The following is a 26,386-nucleotide window of genomic DNA, read 5'->3' as shown; positions in this document are numbered from 1 at the left end:
TAGTGTGAACGGTGTAGGATAGTTTTTACACGTCCTCAGCATTTTCCCCCGAACCGAAGAGCGCCATACTCTTGGCAGTACTAATCGCAGACCCCGCCGACTGGTCACATTAATCGAAAAAAAAACTTTGCTGCGAACGCACGGACGCTCCGCTGTCGACGGAAATCGCATCGCAACGCGAAGGGCGGATGAGTGCTGCGCGAGTTTAATGGAAAAGTTTGCAATCCGAGTCGCCCGACATTCGAGTGGTCAGCCTCCGCTTTGACGCACTGCCTCTGCAGGCCGCCACAGGACAACCGACGCAGTTTCCGCGAGGGAAATGCAGCTCCACCTAATGCGACCGCAGAGTCACGCGTGTGAGGAGCACGAAAAGTGAAAAAGCAAGAAGATAGAGCAGAACAACAAAAGGCAGGAAAGCAAAGTGCGAAGAGGCCAAGGCATTTAAACAAAATTCACAATAAGTGTTAAAATCAGTAATGTGCATTTAGCAGTTGCCAAACAAATAGCATTTTTCTTTGTTTTGTTTGGCTCGTACGCACTTGTGTTGGTGTACAGTGCTAGTGAGTGAGTGAGTGAGTGCGTGTGTTTGTGTGCGCGAGAGCAAGGACAACAAGAAAGAGCAGCGGAAGAGGAGAAGACGAGGAGCAGGAGCAGGAGGGGAGGAGGCAGAGCAACAACTGTGGAGCTGCAGCTGGAAAGAAACAACCTCCTGCGATGGACACGTTTAAACGCTGGCTAAACAAACCCAAGGTACAGTTTTTGTTTTCTGCTCCTATTTTCGCATAAATGATGAAAGATAGCCCGATTAGTAGTGCCCTCTTATCACTGACACAAAAAACAAACAACAAAAACAAGAGAGAGCGCAGCGCAATTAATTAAAATAGTGAGCAGAGCGCGATAGAGAGAGAGAGCAACAAATGGTGTCAAATGTGCCTGTGTGTGTTTTAACTGTGCCGTTGTGACGTCAGCCTTTGGCCCTGGCTCATTCTCATTATAGGCTAGCGCCCTCTCGCTCGCACCCTGTTAGCCAGCTGGGTTTTAACCGCATTTTCGTTTCCGATGATTAATTCGAATTCGCTGACGTTGCAGCAACTGCATCTCGGCGTGTTGTTTTTTCCTTTTTGTTTTTTTGCACAATACGTGTGTGCAAGCTGCACTCTCAATTCAAATTGGAAACACTCACCAACACATGCACGTCCGCATGCACATGTACATGCCCAAAGTAACAACAAAAACAAATATGGCGCCAGTCCGTTCGTGTTGCAAATTACAAGCAAAAGCAGCTAAAGCCAAAGCCAACTAATTTATGTATCTGCGCCTGGTAATTTGGGATCTATTCTGTTCCACTCGCAGCGGGGAAATCCCCCTCGCTATCTTGCTGTGGAAAATCACTCGAGAAAACAATGTCAAAGCTCCAGCGATTGGAGGAGCAGTCTATTCTTAGCCATCCAACATACAGTTGAAACTAGCTAAGGCGGATCTTTCAGATCCAATTGGAGGGATGTGTGATGCAATCTGATAAATAATCTGAATTACTCGATATACCTTTTTTTTTGTATCATATCACATATTATTATTATCTTTCCGTTCTGCCAAGTACCCCAAAATGTTATAATATTAAGTGTTTATTGAACTTTTCCGTGAGTAAACTCATGTTGCTCTGGAAGCGAAATGTCCCTTGCACACAAGTTCGTCTGTTTCTATTTTGAGAGCCCCCCCTAAATTCGGGTGTCTGGAATATGTATGTGGTGTACATGGTAAATGTGAACCGCTAGACCCTAGCCTCCAAAAATAAATCGCCGCCGATGGAGCGCGTTTCGAGCCCCTCATCCAGTGTTCCTCCCGATCGCTCGTCAATCAGTCAATCCGTTTGACATTTTGATTGCCGTCGCCAGATTTATATTTGTGCGCGGTGCTCAAGAGTAAGAAAAATGGAATTAGAAGCAATTTACACGCAAATCCATTAAATCAAAGGCAAACACCCTATATGGCTATACATATGGCTATGGTTATGTCTATGACTATGTGCGGTGTGTATTTGTTCGACCTCGGTTACCTGGTGCTGGAGGTCAGTGTCGAGACTTGTGTCGGGTGTTGGGGGGACTCCTCCACTCTCGGAATCGAATCAAATGGCAAGCAGATGTCTGGTTTGGTCTGGTCTCGTCTGTGGGCAGAAGGGCCTCGGATGTTTATGTTTGTTTTCGAGTGCTCAATAGCCGGGAAGATATTGTATTGTCTGTATCTGTGGCTGGCACTTCGATTAGATAAGATAGCGCCGAGTGGAGTGGAGTGGGTGGGATTTGCCTGCGCATCACGTTTAATCGCAGGTGATCGAGGGGGCTTGGTGTTTATCGATTAACAGGCTTCGAAAGTATCGTTTAAATCGCAGTTTGCAGCACTATTTGCATTTGTTTCCAAACAACGGAGTGTAAAAGCTGTAAAGTCGAGTTTGCGGGTATTTCATGGCTTGAAATGGCTACTCAATCAATTCAAACGATAACATAGACCAAGAAGAGGTGTTACTTTAATAAACAACTTTAATGTATACACTTTAACTTTAATGGAAAAAACATTTCGTAACCTGCGATCTTATTGGCAAAAAAAGAAAAACAGTAAATCCCATAATGAGGTTTGTTTTTTTTTTTTGGTATTTCCTCACTTTTCAAATAACTCTTTGGCCATAAATAATTGAAAACTTCGTTAAGACTCGCTGCATGATTTATTACGCTCTAAATGCATTCGGAAATTCCAATTGGATTTGCAAAGGTGATCAAAGCGAAATGGAAATACGGTTTTCTTCGGTTTACTTTCCGGATGCCTCGTAGTAAGTTGCTCTCCAATTTGCTTTGTTAATTAACACACTTCTTTCCATCTCCACACCTTACCCCTTCGCCGACCACCTCGCATGCAGCTCGTAAGTAACGGTACGTTTTCCTTATTTTCTTGGTGGTGGAAAATGACTCGCAAACGAAACGGAAAATCCACACAGACGTCTTAAGTTTCTGCTTTTCTTTTATGCCCTGTAATGATGAACTCCAATTAAGAACACAAGTCCGTTTTAAGTTGAAGGCAGCCGTCGGGCTGACATATATTTATTCAATTTCTTCTTTTGATTTTAGAGTAGGCAGAAATGGTTCTGTCAGCTCAACGTCTACAGAGTCTCTCCGATTTTACAGTTTTTTATATATTTGGACTTAGGCTAATCCGCGTAGCTGCGCTGCCGGGTACGCCAGCAGCGGAGCGGCGTTCTTATGTATATCTTATATATCTAGGCTTATCGGGAGAGCGAGATATGTATGTACGTATGTAATATGTATTTGGTCGGCGTGTGAATGCTGACCATGCACTTATACTTTTTGCCTTCGAGTGGGCAATGCACTTATACTTTGTGGCCTTCGAGTGGGTGATCATGTTACATCCGCCCTGGCCTAACTGCGTGCATAAACATAAACATAAACATAGCAACAAAGTGCTGCCATAAGTTAATATGCTATTTTATTTAATTGTTCTTAATATTGCATAGGCACATACTACATCTCCCTCCTTTTTGAAAAATAACGTAACCTAGTGAAGTTATTTTGATTATTAAATGCAAATTATTTTATTTTTATTTTTATTTTGTTTGTGTTTTTGTTTGAACAACAATAGTTGATTTTATAATGCAAAGATAAAAATATACGTAGTGTATGGAAAATTTGTATAAATGATTAAGGAAAATATAAGTTTAAATTCAATCATGAATGAAATTTCTTTAATCTATCTTTATGAACTATTTGTTTTTTGTTTTTATTAGTAAGTAGCGTAATATTGTTATTATCTCCTATGCTTTCTATCTTATAGGGCCCCGTATATTTAAAGTCTAATTTATGACCTACCTCATTTCTTAGTAAAACTTTATCTCCTACTTCTAATTCTATGTCTTTTATTTTTAAGTCATAATTTTCTTTATTTTTTTCTTTGTGTGCTTCAAGAAGTTTTCTTGCTCGAGCATATGCTACCTCTAACCTATATTTACTCTCCTTAGCGTAATCATCTATGTTATATATTGGTTCTATGCTATGTAGTTTATTAAAATGTTTTGGTAAATTACTTGTTCTACCGAAAACTAATTCATATGGACAATAATTATGTACCATAGATTGGGTCGTGTTGAAGCAGTATACGAAATATTGAAGCCATACGTCCCAATCGGTTTTGTCCGTCGATATGTAGGATCGTATATACTCGTTTAAAGTTCTATGACTTCTTTCTACTACTCCAACTGTCTGGTGGTGATGAGCTGTTGATGTTATATTTTTTATTTTCAAATATTTACACAGGTCAGTAATTATTGAATTCTTATACTCTGTTCCCATGTCCGTTATGAACGTCTTCATTGGACCGTACTTTAGAATAAAAGATTCAAATATAGCTTTTGCGACTGTTTTTGCGCTTTTATTTGCTATTGGTATGGCAACTAAGTACTTGGTTAAATCACATATGAGAGTGACTGCGTACTCGTTACCATTTTCTGACTTGGGTAGTGGACCAATTGTGTCCACAACAACTCTATCGAAAGCATGTTCTGGTGTTTCAGTTATCGTCATTGGAGTCTTTGTGTGCTTTGTTGTTTTTGCTTTTTGGCATTTTTGACATTTTCTTACGTACTCTTTTATGTATTTACTCATATTTTTCCAGTAATAATGTCTTTTGACCTTGGCCAAGGTTTTTGTAATGCCTGTATGCCCTCCTTGTATTGGATCATCATGTAATGTAGACAATATAGCTTCTTTTTCTTTTTCATTATTTATTTGGGTCACCGGGTTAAGTAGCGCTACTTTTAAATTCTTTAATATTTTATTGCCCATATTTTTAAATTTATCTATTGAAACGTGTTCAAAGATTTTTTCCCACGGTGCCATTTTGATTTGGCTGATATCATATATACCGGCCTGCAATTCAAGCCTTTGGAGAAATTGATCTAAATCAAGAATTCCATTAGTATAAAGATCACCAACATCATATCTTGCAATAATTTTCTTTCCATGTTTAAATAAACATATCGAGTCATTCAATTGCAATGTCACTACTTTTCGTACCTCGTCATTTGTTATGACTTCGTATACGTTGGGCTCTGAAGCTATTTCTTTGGTTTGCTTTTGCAAATCCAATTGTTCTTTTCCTGCGCAGGATTTTTGTCTACTTTGAAATCTTGTAGTGACTTTTAATATATTTCCAGTTATATCTTTTAGCTCTTTGATGGTTATTCTTGATAACGCATCTGCTACATGATTGTCCTTGCCCTTTAGATACTCTACTGTAAAATTATATTCCTCTAGTTCAAGCCTTATTCTAGTTAATTTAGAGCTGGGGTTCACCATCGAGAATAAATATGTCAATGGTCTATGGTCTGTTTTCACAGTGAAATGTTTTCCGTAAATGTATGGTCTGAAATGTATTATTGCCCAATGAATTGCTGCTAACTCTTGTTCTGTTGTACTCTTATTGCTTTCACCTTTCGTAAAAGCTCTGGATGCATAAGCAACTGGGAGTTGGTGGCCATTATGGTTTTGAGTTAAAACTGCGCCACACGCTTGCTTGCTTGCATCTGTTGTTATGCAAAATTCTTTGCTGAAGTCTGGGTACTGCAAGAGTGTTGGGTTAATTAGCTGAGATTTTAAATGTATGAATGCTTTTTGACATTCATCTGTCCACTCGAATGGAACATTCTTTTTACATAATCTTGTTATGTGCCGCGAATAGTCGGCGAAATTTTTGATAAAACGTCTGTAGTAATTGCAAAATGCTACAAAACGTCTAGCGCTGTCCGCATCATGTGGAACTGGGTAGTTCTGAATGACATCATATTTTTTGTCATCCGGCAAAATTCCTTTGTCTGTGCATTTGTGTCCCAAAAATGTGACTTCATGCATGAAAAATGAACATTTTTCAGGATGTAACTTTAGGTTGTATTCCCTGCATTTACCAAAAACTTCAGTGAGGTTTTTAAGCATATGTTTTTCGGAACAACCTATGACTATTAAGTCATCCATATAAAGGAATGCTTGAGACGGTTCTATTCCGGAGAATGCTATAGTCATCATTCTTTGGAATGAATTAGGCGCTATTTTTAAGCCAAATGGCAATCGCGTGAAACGATATGAGCCATTGCTGGTTGAGAAAGATGTTATATCTCTCGAGCCTTCATCCAGTTCGATTTGATGAAAACCTGACATTAAATCAAGGCAGGAGAAATATTTTGCTCGACCAAGTTGGTCCAAAATATCATCTATTCTCGGTAGTGGAAATTTGTCAGCTAAAAGTTTCTTATTAATTTGGCGATAGTCTATTACTAATCTCCATTTCTTTTTATCAGAATTCGGGCTTGACTTTTTGGGTACTAATAGCAAAGGGCTATTGTACTGTGAAACTGATGGTTCAACTATTTTATCTTTTATTAATTTCTGAACTTGGGCTTGTATTTCTTCCACTTGACTATGAGGACTTCTATAATTTTTCGTGTATACTGGCTCATCATCTTTTAATCTCAACTGTTGTTTATAAAAATTATTAACTGTTATAGGTTCTGATTCTAATGCAAATATATCTATATATTCGCTGCATATATTTTCTAATTGTGATTTAAACAATTCGGGGAAATTTTTCTTTAATTGAGATAAGACAGTTTTATTTCTGTGTTCACTATTTGCCTGAACTACATTGTAGTTCGAAAGTGGCTCATATTTTAGAGTGTCCATATTGACTAATTGGTCGGAATCGGTTGTATTTAAAATTCTGACAAATGTATTACTTGATGTTGCGATTGTATTTGCAACATAAATACCAGTTTGAATTTCCTGGTTTGGAATTAAAATGTTATCATCTTTTGATGATACTATTAATCTTCGGACAACTTGGGATCTTGCTGGTAATAACGTTGTGTTAATACCAGAGCTGTATGCTATGGGAATATATATTGGAAATTTCAAATTGTTTGGTCTAATTATAAACCAATCTTCTTCTTGGTTTAAATCGATTTGGCAATTATATTTTTTTATGAAATCTATTCCGATTATTCCATCACACGGTATTGGAAAGTTTTTATCTACTAAATGAAAATCGTGTGGGATAACGTATTTACCTGTCTGTATCTCAATAAAAGTCTGTCCTCGAGACTGAATTTTCTGTTGGCCTATGCCTTGAATGTTTATTTTATTGGTTATTTGAATATTAGAAAATTTGTCAGAGTTCTCTTTGAGAATAGAGATATCTGCACCTGTATCAAGTAGAAAAACTAGTTTTACGCCTGTTTTGGCATGAATGAATGTAGAAAATATGTTGAGATTATAATTGATGGTGTATACTCTACGATCTTCTTCTACTGAGTACCTAAAGGCTGTTGCGAGTTTCCCTGTTCTTGGATTACTCGTACATTGGCATTGTTTCTGTTGTAGTTGTTCTGACTGTTGTTACGGCCTCTGTTTCCATTATAACGGCCTCTGTTATAGCCATTATAACGGTTATTATTTCCATTATAGCGGTTTTGATAACCGTTATTCTGGTAACCGTTATTTTGGTAACCGTTATGGTAGTTGCCTCTAATACTATTGTTATTAAAGCCTCTACCGCGGTTACTACCTCTATTGGCATTTCCGTATCCTCTATTGGGTCTGTTACCTCTAAAGTACATCACTTTGTTGATGTCACCGGTAACTCTTGTACTCGTTCTTATGTATGCGCTTATCGCTGCATCCATAGTGGTGCAAGTCCCTGCTTCCAGTACTGTTTTGATACTTTCGTGCTCAGCACGATGTATCATGGTTTCAATTGCCTCTTTGGTGCTTAGACCAGTGGCATGTTCTAGAGGTATACCCTCATCGATATAGGAAGCTTCTAAAAGTTTTCTCAGGCTATCAACTTCAGCGGTAAATTGCGTTGCAGTTTTACCTCTCTGCTGAACTGTTGCTAGCTTTGCTTTGACATTACTGGATGTCTCACCGACAACTACTTTCTGCAATTTGTTTATAATTGCTGGAATTGTCGTTTCATTGTCAACTGAGTTCAAAATTGTGCCAACTATTTTTGACTTAATGACCTCAACTGCAATGTCTTCAAATGGTCCCTTAGCTAGGTCTACCAATTTGATTGCCTTAATGAATCTTTGTAAATGGATCTTTTGCCCATCAAATTCTGGCACTGTGCAGGCGACTTCCCTAATGTAAGACCTAATGGCAGCTGCTTCTTCTGCCATGGTTAAGTTATTTTCGGAGTCGGCTGCGTTATTTGTTTTATCGTCGTTCTTCAGCATTAATTTTGCTGGTATAGTTAGATCGTGAAGATCTTCCTCTTTAATGTCTTCCTTGACTATAGTCCTATCTTCCTCGTCAGAGTTAGTGCTGTCTTCATTCAAATTTATTCTTAGTGGGGTGTTTACTATGGTTGGAATTTCTATCTGGAGACTGAATTTATTTTTTATAAATATTAATTTTTCTCTTAATGTCACCAGTAGGTTCAAAGCCTTAGCACACTGTTTGCGTTCCAAATTCTTTCTATTTTGTTGGATCAACTCTCTGATTTCATTATAACTATTTACCAAGACTTGGGCATTCCTATTGATTGTTACAGCTTGTGTTGATCTGTTTTGCGTTAAGCACTTATAGGATTTTCTGAAATTTTCATTTTGATCTTTTATCTGATCAACAAGCTTTTCCCAGTCCATGCTGTGGTATACTCATAACTTCAAATTTATTCATTTGTATATATTTTTTTTTTAATGTAGATAAATTCAATATTACGTTTTATATTTTTTTTTATTTATTATTTTTTTTTTTCATATAATTTTTCTCATATTTTCATTCATAATTGACTTTATTAAAGATCTTCCTTAAATATTATCTATTCCGTTAGCAGTGCTACGGTATCGTTTCTTAAGACACTTGTTATGCAGTTTGTATATTTTTATTAATGCATTGGATACCATAATTAATGCAATTACAATTAGTATTATGGTTATCCAGAACAAGTCTGCATTTTGGACTTCTACTTTATTTATTACATTGGCTGTAGAGTCCACAGTTTTAGTGTCTATTAGACCCATTTTGGGTATACTAATTTTATATTTTGGAGAATAGAATAGAAAATTTCCTTTGTATATACTTTTATTTTCAGTTTTACTTATTTCATTTGTCTCTATAGACATTTATGTTTGGAATTATCTATTTATAAAATCTTTCAATGTTCGCAAGAGTAAAAAAAAATTGTATTTTACATTGTTGCCTGCCTGATTCTAGCTATGGCTTCACGGGCCATATTGGGTTAACAGGGCATAATAGTATATGCTCCGTTTTACAATATTTCTTACAATTTTTCTTATCTATATATATTTTATATTTACTTTATATTTATATATATTTATTATTATATTCTGCTGTTGATGATGCTCATCAGGTGTCAGCTGGGCGTCGCCGGGGGTGGCACGCTGACACTCCCTCGCTGCTGTCTATTTGTTGGGTGTCAGCTGGGCGTCGCCGGGGGTGGCACGCTGACACTCCCTCGCTGCTGTCTATTTCTTCGCCGCTGAAGACGTCGATGGTCGCTCACAAGTCCCCAGGCAGTGGGGACTCCAGATTCCTTCGCAGCCAGGGGGGCAGGACTTCTTTGGTTTTGTTAATGCTGGTGCTGGTGCTGGACATGCCTGGTATTTTGGAACTTCATTAATTGTGGGTATATTTTTAATATTATCTGAGTGAGTTTTCTCGAGCTTATGGGTCTTTAATTCTTGCTGATATTGCAACAAGTGGTCTAGCTCTGCATGTAGCTTTAGAGCTTTCGACCAAACCGGTGGCGTTTGCTGACCGTATATTAGCCACCTTACGTGGGCTATACGTTTATTCAGCTTAGTTTTCAAACCGCCACGGTGTTTGCCCATACTCAATAGAACTCTACTCACTCAGATTTTTCCTTGGTTTTTGCAGTTCCATTTAATTAGTCCAGTCTTCTTCCAGTCCAGTGTTCCTTTGTTCCTTTGTTTTCACCAGCTTTGGTCAATTCGTCCAGCGTTGGACGACTGTCACGGTCGCCATGTAATGATGAACTCCAATTAAGAACACAAGTCCGTTTTAAGTTGAAGGCAGCCGTCGGGCTGACATATATTTATTCAATTTCTTCTTTTGATTTTAGAGTAGGCAGAAATGGTTCTGTCAGCTCAACGTCTACAGAGTCTCTCCGATTTTACAGTTTTTTATATATTTGGACTTAGGCTAATCCGCGTAGCTGCGCTGCCGGGTACGCCAGCAGCGGAGCGGCGTTCTTATGTATATCTTATATATCTAGGCTTATCGGGAGAGCGAGATATGTATGTACGTATGTAATATGTATTTGGTCGGCGTGTGAATGCTGACCATGCACTTATACTTTTTGCCTTCGAGTGGGCAATGCACTTATACTTTGTGGCCTTCGAGTGGGTGATCATGTTACATCCGCCCTGGCCTAACTGCGTGCATAAACATAAACATAAACATAGCAACAAAGTGCTGCCATAAGTTAATATGCTATTTTATTTAATTGTTCTTAATATTGCATAGGCACATACTACAGCCCGCACATGTGTGTGCTTGCAACTCTTTCGTCTGGCATCTACCGCACTGCTCTTCTTTTACATTCATTGACTGCACACAATTTTTCCGCCACCGCTTCCTGGTCTTCTCTTTCTTTTCTTTTCTTTTCATTTCTTTTTTCCTTCTCGTCTCGTGTCGTCTCGTCTTTGTGATTGTGATTGTGTCAACTTTCTTTCTCCTGCAAAGTGAGATTCTTGGGCCGAGGTCGCTTTTGTTGCGATTCAAAAATAAACAGAAACGGCACGGCGATAGCGTTGCCAGATGTGTCGCAAGGCATTGCCATATCGAGTTGCATAATCCGAGATTGCTTTGCTTTGTGGTGTGTCAACCCTGTCCGCTGCATTCTATTGCAGCAACGAGAAACTAACTAGCAAACAACGAGTGAGTAATTGAAGGCGGTTTTAACTAGATTATTAATTTAGATTAATTTCCAAAAACCCTGCTCGTTACTTACACTTTAAAGTAAGCAAAGTGGTTAGAAGCCTGCTTATTAGTGAACACAGATTAATGAGGCGATTTCCATTCAAGTATAATACCCTTAAGTAGAGTATGCAGTCAATGCAATTGTTTTCACTCCGTCTGTGCATATAAATTTTCATAAAAACGAAACCGACGACGCGCTGAAGGCAGGCAGACAAAGGCGAGTAGAAACCGAGACAATGGAGGCTGGGAAAGAGGCGACTGCCCCGAAACCCAGATCCCAAAAAACGCGATCGGATCCGCAGTCAATGGAACTGCCAACTGGCAACTGGGGGCCACTAAAAACTCTGAAAGAAGGCGGCACGCGCCACAGGCGTCTGTAATTGATTATCTCTGATGTGGCGTTCACTCGATCTGTGGGCCCAAAACCAATAGCGTTACATCATTCTCCCATATTTAATTTGCTTGCATAAATACAATGTTCACTATACAATATATATATATATATATATATATAGGTATATTCCCATCTAAACTCGTACACCACACATATAGGAAGTATTGTACAGACGATAAAGCAAACACTTTTATACATTATTTTTTTCGCTTGCCTTTCGGATACTTGATTATAAATGTTTGACGATGAATGCATAAATGTATACGTAACCATGTACAATAATATAAAGCAAAAATAGTGGGTGCGGAATGAATCGCATTTGTGAGTGTCTGCCGGTCGATCAGCATTATTGAGCACATGGCTCAGATTCGCATTCGTAGTCAGATTGCGATGGCTGCTGGGTCTTCCCAGCAGTGCTGAAACAAAGGCATTTGCAATGTTCTTCTAGCTTTCAAAAGCAAAAACTAAAGTTTCTCAACTTGGTTTCTGGTATTTCTACTCGCTGCTTTTCGGCTGGCCAAACGATATCTCTCTCATGTGTCTTGGCTTTGTGTGCTTGCCATAAACTCATTTGAAGTTGGCATTGAATTGTTTTACGGCCCGAATCGCCAAGAAACAAAAGTAAGCCATAAAAAGTGAAATCCATGGGTGGCTGGCAATGTCTGATTTTTTGTATTTAATCGTTGATGGCTAGGGTTTTTGTTATTTTCGTTTTGCTATCGTTTCTACAATTATTTTCGGTTGTTTCTGAAATGCTTCTCTCTTCAACTCCTCCCCCGGCTTTTTGGAGCATGTTGCAAAGGTGTGCAATTAAAGTCTGTTGCGTCGTCAGCACGAAAATCGGCCATTAACACAATAAACTCTGACTTCTGGCTTACAACAAAAGCATAAAAGTACAAAATTACCCGCAAAACAATTAAACATGAGCTGGCAAAATGGAAATTACAACAACAACAGCAGTTTAACAATTCAGCCTAAGAAAGTCATGACTGGACGACGACTGCAACTAGCTGAATGAAAAGCGGGAATCGACGGGGGGCATCTATCTCTTTAGTAAGCTTAAAAAAAAAATTCACTTATTTACGCTTTCTTAACTTAAACTTATGGCCGAGAAAACGGGTGCGAAGAGTAAAAAACTCTTCTGACAAAAGTGAAGGAAGTTAAGTGGCAGCAAAGCCAACCCTCTTGGTAATGGCAACCGATTATAATGCCCATTTCTGTTTCAATGATGCGGATGCAGTGCGTTTCGCAATTCCAGCCACATTATGAAACGACCTTACAAGTAAATAATTACGATAAATAGAAAGATAAACACCAAAGAAACCTGTTCAGCGAGAGCTATTATTACCCCAATATTTGGTGTTCAGTTAACTACTTCAGTTTTGTTTGCTTTTAAAGCATTAATGCTTCTTCTAAGTAACCATAAAATGTTCGTATCATCATTTGATTCATGCTGCATGTGTTTATTCATTCAGTTTACCCCCATTAAATGCAATCTCTACCATATTTGTCAACTTCATTTAACGCTTAACTGTTCTGAAACCCACTGCATGCTCTGCATATTACACCTCTTGTACAAATAAAGCAAGTTGCCCCAAGCTCATTTTTACCATCTGCGCCATGAATGGACTCAGTGCGTATACGACCCGTTGGCCAACACATTTAGTGCGGTGCAACATTGTGTTTGTGGCTCTGTAATTGTATTTGTGTTTGTGTTTGCTTGTGGTGATTGTGTGAGTGTCTGCATGTTTCTCGTGCCAACAACAACAACAACAACAACAACGAGAGCAACCTGTTTCTTGCGGTGCATTTAATTTGGGCCATATTGACATGTGCCGCCACAAGCCGGCGTCACCGTTAACGACTTTTGCTTCTGCTCGCCGCTGGCCTCAATTTGGTGTTCTAGTCCGTTGGAATATATGAAGTAAAGGCCGCCAAGGTGGGCCACAAATGTCGTCTGTCAACATTACGAAAGTCTTGATAAACAGCATTCTGATGGAAGTCGCCTGAAGGCAACTTCGAGATACTACTACTGACTGCACGACAGACATTTGTCATTTCTAATCACTATTCAAATTATGAATTAAATTGTTGACTGGGGCTTTACGATAAAGATTCTGACATAGATTCGACTCATAATTATCATTACATTAATTAGAATGGAATCTTTGAAAGGAAAGCGAAATGTCATGATAGACAGCATTCTTTGTTCCAATCAATGTTGAAACTATATGAAAGCTTGCTCGGCAATCTGAAAAGAATTTGACATAGATTAGACATTGATATTATCATTGGTATTATCAGCTTCACAGATAATTAAAGCTTGAGAAATTGAATTGAAACATTTGCTACGGCAATCTTAGTAAACACCATTCTGATGGCATTCCATGCACAATGACTCATAGACCACAAGTATTTGTCATTACTGATAAATGTTCTAGTTACAAAGCATGTGGAAAAGGTATTATAAGAAGGGCGCTTACTTTATACACCTCTATTAGATTACAACATCTAATTCCACGCTTTTGCACTTGAGGTCATCGCATTGCGAATCTGTTAAGCGTATTCCTCGAAAACGAAGGCACGTGATCGGGCTTTATATTTCGTCACATTCAGCTAACCATTTTATTTGCTTTGGATGATTTAATCAACTTGTTTTGAGCGTCTTGTTCCCTGACCCTGCCTCTAATTTCCCGGGGGAAACATTTACAACAAAACGCGAGTCTGTCTCCCTTGTCAGCTTGCTTGCAACTTTTCCACTGGTGGGAAAAATATGAAATTACCACGAAATTAGTTGATAATACAGGCCACATATGTCCACTGGTCCCTGGTGTCCATGTATTCGTGATCCACGCGCTATTTGGTGGGTTTAGTGACGCATTAAGTCGGTCCAGTGAATATATACACTTTACTGATAGATAGAATTCTACGTATAGAGAACGTGTATTTATGAATTGAGCTCACGTAGCTTAGCAAATCGTGCCGAAATCACAGATTCAACAGAAATAGTGACTAAAATGATGATGTAGTTAGATTTGTAGTTGATCGATTGAAAGGGGATTTATGAAACTTAAATATCTATTAATTTCACTTCTACCTCATTGTTTCAAATCAAAGTAACCCCAGAAACCCCTTTATTCAGCCTAAGCAAACAAACCTAATCAGTAGAAGCTATTTAAACTCGATTTATTTCCATTACTAGAGAATCAACGCTGATAAGTATGTATATACATATATTTAAAGTGGGTGCTTGTTTTCTCTATGAGCAATATTTGTATATTATTACCGCAAACAGGAAATAATTATATGCAGCATGATTGTTTAGCGATTACAATCATTTTCAACCGAGATGCAATGGTATTGTGAACGTAGATTCTCCGAGATCCCATCGATTAAGTCGTTATCTCAATAGCTAGCCGCCAGCTTTCCCATGACATTATTTCCTACTGAATATATAGAAACTTGAGTAGTTTTCCACTGGTGCCGACAGTAAGAATGCTCTTTTCATTGTGATTGCACTTCGGGGATCGATATTCAGTTGCTGGAACTTCAGTTTGTACCGCCTTTATCGAACGACGGAACACATGTAGCCCATTTATGTCGGCTATATCTTACATTTGCGATAAGATTGTGTAACATTTTCAAACCGAATATCCGAATAATTTAGTGCTCTGCTTGGATGGGTTCCTCCCTTCTTTTATTGGCTCAGTTCGATAATTTTCCTTATTTACTCGCCTTTTTGTGCGGAAGACGGTAGGGGTTTTGTAAGCGCTCCTTAAATATTGGTTAGCAACTTAATCCGCATATTTATTCAGTAATTTCCTGTTACTGCTGCAGCCACGAAAACAAACAAACTGAAATTACTCTACAATGTTTTCATATTGATTGTGCTCCGTGTTATCACAACTGACGTCGACTGAAGGCTTATTGATCACTTTTCCTTGCACTCCACCAAACTGATAATTTAGTTTTACAGGTCAAGCGTTGGCCTGCGATGCACTTCTGAATGCCCCGTTCCACGACTGGCTGTTGCTCAATTCCTGACCCAAGGTGGACCACTTGGTTCATTGGCCATCTCGGCGCGGAGATTGTGCCAAGGCAGTCTACGTGCCCGCCGTCGTCACCGCCGCCGCCGCCGCCGCCGCCACTCCGAGCGATATGTCAATTATTCGTTACGCTTTTTGCCAGACGTGCAGACAGTTTCCCAAAATAAAAACGCTTTTCAAATGGCCAAAGCAACGGTCAGTCGGGGAAAAGTAAAAGCGGTGAAATTTTCACATTCACAACGAGTCGATCTCCTCGAGGAGTTTTTGAAGTGAGTGCAATGGCCACTCCACTCCACTCCACTCCAATCCAGCTGCCCAGTCAGTTCACAGCTGTGGACTTGGCAGCCACTCTCCTACTTTCGAATGGCGGCGGTTTCAATTGCGGATTGCATTACGCCCGCCAGACACCGCCGGCCATTGCGTCCCACTTATTACCTAATCCCAATCCCAATCCCAGACCCAGTCCCGATCGCCGGCAGACACAGAGCGCCCTTGCTTATCAGTTGCCGGCGACATAAACATTTCTGCCAGTGCACTCCACTCGTTACATAAGGCGGCGGCACATCAAGTCTAGGTCTCACTCTTTTCTCGCCGTGTCTGTTTCTGTGGCCGGCATATCAATGAGAGGAGCGGGAGATCGGATGCGCGTGTGGACGCCAACGCCCACGTACTGCACGTACACTGCCACCCAGCTGCCCGCCAGAAATCCGCTGTTTGGTTACTCAATTATCGACACTTCCGAGTGCCGGACGAGCGCACTTTAACCCCTGCTGGAAAGTGAAAGCGATTTGTGGTTTATCTTCTCAGTTGTCATTGTCGTGAATGGAGCACGCGGGGGGTACTATCGTTGGCCAGTGTCAAGATTATTAAATACCAGTGGCAGTTGTACACACAGCAATTGGAAAATCCCAGCCAGCTGCGTTGTGGGGACAGGAGAAGAAGCCATTGAAAAATCGTGTGGGGGGGGGGGGTAATCGAATTCACATTGCGATACGCACGGCTCCAGAAAGGTGAAAAGTAATCCTGCAAGTTTAAGGTTAATCTGATTAGTGCCACTGTACTGCTTCTTCCACGGTTTTTCGTGAAGTTATTAAAGTACTAGAAAGTTGGAAGTCAATCTCTAACTATAGAGTGGCACTCTTGAAATCAGGTCTGTTAATGTATCTGAAAACGTCTTCTACTCGTTTATAAAACATAAATGCGTTTTTGCAATATGCCATTAAATCGAACTTCACAGATCTTAATCATAAAATGCAAATAATTCAACCGGAATCAACCTGTTGATGCGATAAAAACAAAAACAAGCTGCAAAAAGCGGTGACAAAGTGATTTAAAAAATGTGAGACCCGTTCGGTTTCAGTTTATCATCGATTGCGACACATTTTCGGGGCCTCATGAATATGCAATGGGGCTGATGATGATGATGATGATGATGATGACCTCTTTCTCCGCCCGTACGCCCACCATTCCAACCCCCAATCTTTCGGCCGCCCCATCCATTATTATCCAATTTATTTGATGGGTCTTATTGGCATTCGTCTCTTGGGCACATTTTGTCATCTCTTCCGCATCGATTTGCCATCGCCAGCTGTTTTCCACTCGTTTGCCCTTCTGCTTCTGCATTTACATTGGGCAATTTTGATATGCAAATTTCTCCGTTCGATTTGTTAAGAAACTGAATTAATTATGACATAATAATAAAAAAAAAAAGGCCACTGATTTGGCTGGCTGGCTGCATACGATCATATCGTTTATGCGTTTTGTGGACAGTTCGTTCAACTTTGAGCAGTTTGACGAAAATAAAAATCCTTAAATCGACTTCCGGTTTATCCGTTTGCAAGGGTTATAATTTGTATAATTTACTTGCGCACTTTGTTTGCCCCGCAGAGTTGAATGCACCCGCGATAATTCGATTTATTTCTGCTCATTTTGTTTTTTTTTTTACTTTCGCTGGGGGATTTGAATTTTATGCTTCTTGGGCTGCAATCATTATGTTTGGCTATATGTCCGCTATAAAGCATATCCGTTGTTCCCTTATATACATAAGAATTGTATATATATAGGCTGGCTGTCTGCCGTGCTGATATTGAGTCTTTATATTTACGCGAGTAGCTTTCGTTTGTTTATCAAGCTCATTTATTTATATACGATTTGACCATGACTCAGTTTTCACTCGTTCTTTCTCTTTTCGTCTGCTTGAATAGGGTATATATTCCTCTTAAAACATTAAAAATGTTGTAATGCAACTTCAACAGAATTCATGGGAATTGAAAAGGGAAAATTCGTTATAGGCATTTAATACCTAAAAGGAGTTTGTTTATCATGCGAATGGCTGATTAGTCAGTTCCCAGAACTCAATCTATGCATTTCGAGTGCTTTTTCCCTATATCACAAGCAAAGAAGTAAACCAATACTATTGATTAGTGTTACAGGTTTTCTACTGTTTTCTCACATTCTTAACAATTGTTTTTATTGTATTAACTGCGACGCATTTTGCGATATTTTTTTGTATTGTCGGTTAATAATAGTAATAGCAAGTTATCTTTGCTTCGTCTCAACGTAGTTTGGTTTATAAATAATATAGTTAGCTGATGTGCGAATTTCACATTAGATGGCTATATGAATGCAAATAGTTGAAAATTGTTATTTAATTATATCTTTGTGGCGCATTCACGTGAGTAATCTTCAATAGAAATGAAACCTATTCAATTTACATAAGAGTCATTGGATTTTGGTTTTAGATAACATTCGCATGACACATTCACGTGAACTCACTTTCATCTATTGAGTGCGAAACGTTAGATGCGGAATTATGATGGGCCTGCCACTTTTAGCACTTGCATTTGATATTTGAAATTTGAGCCAATTAAATTACTCGCTTAATTTGCAGCTCGAGCGGCGCGAATTGTGCAGAAATTGAATTCAATTGATCGGTGGTTCTCAGCTCTAGAGGTAGTTCTCCAGACGTACGTATACGTATACCCTCAATTAACCGATGACAGCCAGGTGCCGGGACCAAATTGAATCGTTACGCGGGTCACGACATTCGCCCTGCGTTTCACCTCCAGCGCCAATTTTTAGAGCATCTCCTCAATTGGCGAATGTCCAATTGAAATTGTTGCGAAGTAACAGCTGTCAAAAGTACAAATCGTGCGAATATATATTCAATGTCAAGTGCGTGTTTTTCATTATCCCTTCCACTGAGTCCTTCCTGCGTCAGCAAACGCGGCCAGGTCCTTTGGTCCTTCGAGTACGAAAAGCTTCAGGGACAAAAATTCGTTCGCATAGATACAAAGGCAGGCTGTCTCGCCAGTGTCCTTGTCGTTGGCTGCCCTCAAGGATTCAGATACAGATGCGGATACAGATACTGATGGTGGGCTAAGGGGTGGCAAGCAGCCTGTTGCGCGTGTCATGGTCACCACTACACGGACATCTGTGACGTCAGGCAGATGTCCTTATGGTCAGATGGCTGAAATGGCACGCTTGCCTGCATCATTTTCCGGATAATTTATTTCTTTGACTGTGCGTAACACAAGTATTAGTTACGAATAATTACTTAGCTTGCATTTTAAAATCAGTTTATTGCTCAGTGAGATTTTTCAGCACTTCAGAGTTCGCTAGTCATAAAATCTACGCTTTTTTGTTAAGTATATAATTTGGGGTTGCTGTTTTTGTTTATAAAACCGTTTTTGCCACAATGTCTTAAGGCTTGCAATTAGAAAGTTATATCTATAATATCTCATTACTCATAACTGAAGGCTTTGACCGTAATTCTCAGTCGTCGACTTGACTACTTCCTTTTAATGATTTGCATTTCGAGTTCGCTTGGGCGTCATTTGTTTTACTCTTCAACTGGAACTGAAAGTGCTTCACACCCACATCAAGTCGAGCAGCAAATTTGGTTTCACCTCCATTTGCGATACGGCTCCATATCTTCTGAATGTTTTTCTGTTATCGTCCGTAAACAGCAACTTGCTGCTGGGTTGGTTGATGTAAGGGATGGGATCGTGGAAAGGGGGTAGCGGTTACTCACCTTTAATTAGCTGATTGAACACACAAACTAGTTGAAACAACAATTGAAATGCTCGACAAAGGCAGCTTCCAGACGGGCGATATACAAATAACTCGCTGGATAAACACGCACATTTGTGTTTAGATATTAACAAATTCGGATATGAAACCAAAAGGTGTGGTCTGTATTAGAGGTAAACAGTGTCAAAGAACTTTTGCCTTATCGCCTGCGAATCAATTCCTCAAATGTTTGCCCACTTTCTGCCCGAATTTAATGTGCAAACAAATATTTTATCACGACTTTTTGCTGGCCAAAAAATTTGCCAAATTCAAGATTCGCAATGAATAAGTCACGATGGCCCAATGGGAAATCCTTGGAGTCGTACCTCCTCCTCCAACTTCTGGTCGTTCCGCTTGGCTCGAAACGAGCTTGAAAGTTTTAATTACCATTTAACATTTGCCTTTTTGTCAGCCGCTGTTTTGTGTTGCCGGGGTTTTTAACTCTTTAATTACATTTGGGATTTGGCTAAATGCTTTCATGTATTTATGAGGCATGTAAATGGCTTTTGATAATAATTCATTATTAACTTCAAGGCTCCAGTGAGTAAAAGTATAATGAGTCTTCATACTTATCGAGAGCTTTAAGTTGCTTTAAATTCTTCAGCATTAAAATTACGGAATTATGTGTAGTTCCCCGGCTACTATCAGTAGTATTTACTTATCAAATATATTATGTACCTTCCTTATACTCTCTATATGACACATTCTCATACACCGAACTCCCTTCCTTGCTTCCCTGCTTCCAACCAGTTTGTGTCCAAATTGCGACGCTAATTAATGGCTACAACGACTGGCACTTACAAAAAGTGGCTGGCGTCGACAACGTTTTGGCCAGCGTCGTCATGACGGCCAACAGAATATGGAAATGGAAGCGGGGGAATTCCGGAGGTTGGTGGGGTGCTGTGGCGATGAGGGGGCTTCTTGGGCAGTCATTGAACCATTTACGCATGGCCTTGCTCAATTTATATAATTTATAATTCTCAATTAGATTGCTTATTCTTTTTTTCTGCCACGACTTGGCCATTCTCGCAACCAAACACACGCCAAATCGAACCTCAAACATTTTTCGAGCTTTGCCCATTTGATTGTTGTGTAAACAAATGGCAAAAAACAAAAAATAAAAAAGGAAAACCAAACTTTACCCTTGGGCCTATGACGAAATGTAAAAAACGAATACAATATTCTGCAACGATTCATCGAATCGCGTGGGGTGATTCATTCATAACCACTCACTTGCAGTGGCTCATATGGAATCATTGTTACTTTTTCATACTTCGTGTCGTAACTACACAATTAAAAATAAACGATTTACTTAAAATGAAAACTTAAGAAAGGAAATAGCTTTTCAACTGATTTAGCACTAAACAAATGCGTGAGTGATTTGTTTCAAAAGGCGTTCACGAATTTTAGGTGAATTACGAATGCTTTTCGAGTTTTTCTCGGTGTGCAAATCCAACTGCTATGGTAATTAGTCTTTGTTGTGGCACAAATTTCCCTTGAACAACTCGCCAGCTGTAACCAGTACACATATTCGTATTCGTATTTATTCGCATTCGTATTCGTTATTTCGAATGTGAGTTAAAGTCTTGTGAATGCCCGCCCGCCAACACCTCGAACCTCTAGCTCATTGACAAGCGACTACCTTTAACTGGCAAACTCGCAGCCAGGCAGCGATAAAAAAAAAAAAAAACAGAAAAAAACAAACCTGCCGAACTGCGCAGTTTTGGGCTTTTGGGGCGGAGAGTCAACGTGTTTACCTTTATAATAAACACATTTCGTTTCGTGCATTCGTTTCCTTTCCACCACGGCCAGCTGCTCTTGCTGCTTTCAATATTTAAGCGGAGCACATATGCGAAAACACTGGACGAGTGTAGCAGTCGAGCAACTCACACAAAGGCCGGTGAAAACAAGTTCAACCAACCGCCGATAACTTGCTCTATCGTCAGTCTCTCTCGCTCTGCTCCCCTCCCTACGGCACCTTTGCATACCCCGTACTCTCCAGCTGGGTACATCTCGTGCGATTTGTTTTGGGGTTGGCAGCCCCGCTTAAGTAGAGCCACGTGATTTAATGGATCATTGAGATTTCAGACACGGCGCGGCTAAGCCCACTTGTTGCATGTTGGATGGGAAGAAAGAAGCGCTCATCCAAGATTGCATCATCCCAGTGGGCAGGCTGTGCCCCTGTTGCTCTGCCCCTCACATGAAGCACATAATTGTTATTCGTGGCATCGGCTTACAGCACCGGTTGCAAAATCGATGGCTCTGATCTTACAGCGGCCATCAAACTAAAAGTATCACAACTTGGTTTTTACATCCGCTCCTAACTACCAATAAAATTACTAAAATAAGTTAAATTCCTTTAGTAAGCCAACTCTGCGTATGAGTGATTTTTCATGCAAATATTAAAAGAACATTTTCGCAATGCAAAGTGTGATTTATTATTTTGAGCCGCATTGTTAGAGCCCAATATTAGCATACGTGATTTGTGGATCTGTTGTGAAATCAACGAAAATTAGCGGTGCTAATTAAGCCGGTCGTATGTATAGCTGGATGATAGCGTCTACGTGTTGTTTAGTGGCTTATTGAGTCATCCTTATCGCCATTCGGCCATCGTGTGTCGTGTACCACCTCCAACCCAACCCCACTCCTCCAATCATTGCCCATTGCAATTGTCACACGATCCCTCAAGTTCAGCGATTGCCCATTATAATTTGTTGCACTTGGAGAGCGATAAGCTGGCATTGATTTCAGTTGGGGCAAAAAGCGGGAAAGCGGGGCACTGCTTATCTACGACCAATTACTCATCCAAATTGCATCTCCATTTTATTTTAACAGGCTGATGACAAATCGCTGCTGGCCCGCTTCTTCCATGCGGATCGTTCCCTCACAGCGGTGGCCAGCGAGTTGGACAGCTTCGATGGACGCGCGGAGCCGGATCGATGCACCAGACTGGTCAGCAGACTGCGGCAGAATCAGGTGAGTTTCTGGAAGACTGGAATAGTAACTGGACCAAAAATAATTGCATTTCTGTTCGCAGGACAAAGTGCTGGCCATCACGAACTTGATAATGGAGGAACTACTCGGCGAAGATCGTGATCCTCGTGCCTTTCGCGCCAAGTTCCCCGAGGAGGTGCTTCAAGAGAACTTGGCCGGGCAACTGTGGTTCGGCGCTGAGTGCCTGGCGGCGGGCTCCTCGATTATGAACCGAGAGACGGAGAGCAAGGAGATGCGTCCACTGGCCCAAGCGGTGACCAAGAGTTTGGGCAATGTGCGCGTCCTATTGAGGGATCAGTGTTTGAAGAACAATGTGCCGAACAGCAAGACACTGCATCTGGACTTGAACGATTCCACCACAGAGCAGCTATACGAGAGTCTGAAGATCTTCGACCGGCTGTTCGCCGAGTTCGAGTTGAGCTATGTGAGCGCCATGGTGCAGGTGAAGTCTCGCCATGAGTACGAGATGCAGCAGTGGATAGGAGTGCTCTTCTCGGAGACGCTGCAGCGAGCTCTGAAGATTGGCCTGCTCGACCAGGAGATGGTTGATGCCTTTGATCCCGGCCTGATGTTCTCCATTCCACGGCTGGCCATTGTTGCTGGCTTGGTGGTCTATGCCAAGGGGCCGCTCAACATGGACATGCCGGGTGATCAGCTGTCGGAGATGTTCCGTCCCTTCCGCACAATCCTCATCAAGATCCGCGATCTCCTGCGCAATCTCAACAACCAGGAATTGTATCAGCTGGAGAAGCTTCTATGCACCAACGAGGACATCAACACTAAGGTGAGTAACCCTTGGCTTAAAATCAAAAGGTACAATCTGAAGTGTAATGAATCCTCTTTATGTATTCCAGGTGCCACTTGGCTCGAGCAGCATTGAAGCGCCCAGTCCGGAGCACAGTTCCCATCCTACGACGAGCAGTAGCCAAAACAATAACAACAGCAGTAACAACAACCATAGCAGCAGTAGCACCAACACCACTAGCACCACCACCACCACCGCGGGGACAACAAATACGCACAGGACTGTGGAGCGGCTGGTGGATCAGCGAAACAACAACCATAATAGCAACAGCAACAGTAGCACTAATCCAACAGTGGAGGCAGCTACGCTGCGTTCTCCGTCCATGTTGTCGCTATCGGCCACCAGCACGCCCACCGCCTCGCCAGCCCCCTCGCCGACACCCTCGCACTCGATAGCCTCGACATCATCGGCGGCGACAAGCTCCACCAATCCACCAGCGGACTGGAGCGATGGCGACGATGAGGACGAAGACGACGACGATATTGACGTAGATGAAGAGGATATAGAAAGCAGCGACGATGGCACGGACGAAGAGCAGTTGCTCAAAGACATCGTGTCGGCGGACTGTGCCTCCGGCTACCTCATACCTAACACCAATCTGGGCAATCTGCTGCAGCCGCAGGAGGTTCCTCTCACGGACAACTTCGTGGCCAGCGAAGATGACGAGTACGGAACGGCGGAACAGCAGGGTCATCAGGGACTCGAGGAGGATGAGCCCAGCACCAGTGCTGCCATGCTGGCGGCCACCCGCACCTTGCAGCGGCTGCGCCTGCCCAGCAGCGACAACGAACCCCTAGCAGAGCCCACGACAATCAAAGCGAGCGAGGAGCATATGCAGCAGCCAAGCGGTCGCCATCGCGACAGTCACAGTCACCGACATCACCAGCGCCACCATCATCACCATCACCACCGTCACCCTCATCAGCATCAACATCGGCAGCCACATCCGCATCGCACGACGCGCAGTGGTCGCAAGCGTTGCAGCCTGGAGGCGGCGGATCCGGAAAGAATTCAGCCCGATCGTGAGCAGAACCTAGCCAGCGGCGATACCAGTGCCGCCTCCTCGCTGTCCGACGATGTATCACTGGCCATGCGCAACACAACGGCTCGGCTCAAGTTCAAGTTAGTAAAATTTGTCGCAATATATGCGGTTTTGATTAACCCCAGAACTAATCCATTTTGTTTCATCAATAGAAGCACCGAGAACCTGCTGCACCGCCTGTTTGTCTGCATCGCCGGGGTGGCCGATCAGCTGCAAACGAACTTCGCATCCGATTTGCGCCAGATCCTGCGCAGCGTGTTCCTCATGAACATGTCGACCGCCCAGGAGGAGATTGACATACCGGAAAAGACAAAGGAGTCGGAGCTGTTCGAGTTCCGGGCCTCCGAGAACGATGTGATACAGGAGAGCGCCGGCTCCAACCAAAGCATTTACTCAGCCGAGGAAGTAAATCCCGAGCTGGACAACGTGTTCAGCGCCGGCGGTGGCAACCAAGCCACTGGTCAGCGCCATTCCGCCGGCGCCAGTATGCAGCGAAATAATACCATTGATTTGGCGAGTCAGCCTGGCGAGGGTAGTCCCAGTGGAGCAACGACGGCCACCAGTCGCTCGCATGTGACGCGCAGTCGAAGCCTGGGGGATCAGGAGGCAGCCAGCTCGGCCACTAGCAGCACTGCACAATTGCGTCAGCTGGAGCAGCAGCAGCAGCAGCAGCAATTGCAAATCCAATTGCAGCGACAGCGCAACAATTCCGTGGGCAGTAACACGCCCTCAAGCGCTTCCTCCACTAGCTCCAGCTCTGAGCAGAACTCCCCGGTGAGCGCCAGGAGCGGCAGTCGCCGACGATTGCAAAGCAACAACGAAACCCAGATGCCGTCATCGGCAACGAGCACATCAGCAACGCTTTCTCCGCCAGCGTGGATACCCGATGGCAAGGCACCGCGATGCATGGCCTGCCAGACGCCCTTCACTGCCTTCCGGCGGCGTCATCATTGTCGCAACTGCGGTGGCGTCTTTTGCGGCGTCTGTTCCAACGCCTCGGCTCCGCTGCCCAAGTACGGACTGACCAAGGCGGTACGCGTCTGCCGGGACTGCTATGTGCGCGAGGTGCGCTCCGGCATGGGTGTCCAGGGTGTGCAGAGTGTTCAGAGCGTTCAGGCCAGCGCCTCTTAGGACTGGCCAATGGCGCTAGAAGGCGCAGCTGACGACCAAAAATGTGGCCGCGATGGAGGAAAAGCAAACTGTGAATCGCAATTGTTCCGCAAACATTGTTTTCTTTATTTTATACGTAATCCTAATCCCATGCGATGGGGCCACATGACCACAGCCAGGGCCCGCGTATATAGATCATATATATCTTAAATATATATATTACCCTAGCTATATATTTTTTATTTCCAAACCAATGACCAACTGAGCGTCTATCAAACGAGTCTACAATAAAGCTTCGAACTAAACTAAACTAGACTAAACTAAAAGATATTTGTTCATATCAGAAGATAGCGCCAGCTTTAAGTTCGGCTCGCATTTTATAAATATCACATTATGTTTTCTGTTCTTCGTTTTGTTTCGGGACGTAGGGAAGCACCTTTTAGAGTGGACAAGAGTTTTTTATCCGTAAGCTTTAACTTTGCAAGATCCTTTGTCACTAGCCAAGGCCTTACTAAATGGCAGTTAGAGGTGTAGATAAATGTGTGTATATTTTTCTAGCGTCGAGTATCATTGCGCGATCAAGCTGATTTAGTAGGCGTTAACTGTAGCAGAAATTTTTGCGAAACATTTTTTGTGATTTATCGTAATTTTATATGTATTAATTCGCTTATGTTAATTCGTTTCTATTTGACCTAGCTGGAATAAATAAGTGCGTAGATGTATGTGGCAAGATGAAATCCTTAAATTGAATTTCAACAATAATAACAACTATATATTAACACTAAAGATAAACACATATATACATATATATTTTCTGATTCAAACTTGTAAAAAGAATGTAACAAACGAAAAATCTGTAAATTGAGTTTAAGAAATATACGCAATTTTATGCTTAAATAAAAACCA

At 41.6% G+C, this 26,386-nt stretch overlaps 1 protein-coding gene across 3 annotated transcripts, besides 1 other annotated feature; it reads left to right on the top strand.

Annotated features, from left to right (window-relative positions):
* Window positions 1-74: 74 nt before the first annotated feature.
* CG6051 (uncharacterized protein) lies at window positions 75-26,385 on the top strand. 3 transcript variants are annotated; one of them, NM_001300627.1, is made up of 5 exons: window positions 75-750; window positions 22,365-22,505; window positions 22,567-23,307; window positions 23,378-24,450; window positions 24,526-26,385. In NM_001300627.1, the coding sequence occupies exons 1-5, from the start codon at window positions 715-717 to the stop codon at window positions 25,499-25,501; spliced, it is 2,967 nt and encodes a 988-aa protein (NP_001287556.1). In that variant the 5' UTR covers window positions 75-714; the 3' UTR covers window positions 25,502-26,385. The 3 variants fall into 3 exon arrangements, with proteins under 3 accessions (NP_001287556.1, NP_001247325.1, NP_001097943.1); NM_001260396.1 differs by having other exon boundaries at window positions 24,523-26,385; NM_001104473.2 differs by having other exon boundaries at window positions 24,523-25,706.
* Window positions 3,022-10,574: a mobile genetic element.
* Window position 26,386: the final 1 nt, after the last annotated feature.

This window comes from Drosophila melanogaster, chromosome 3R (genome assembly GCF_000001215.4).
Source record: "Drosophila melanogaster chromosome 3R".
Lineage (NCBI taxonomy): Eukaryota > Metazoa > Arthropoda > Insecta > Diptera > Drosophilidae > Drosophila > Drosophila melanogaster.
Note: the sequence above shows the minus strand (reverse complement) of the source record. Positions and strands in the feature narration are given on the sequence as shown.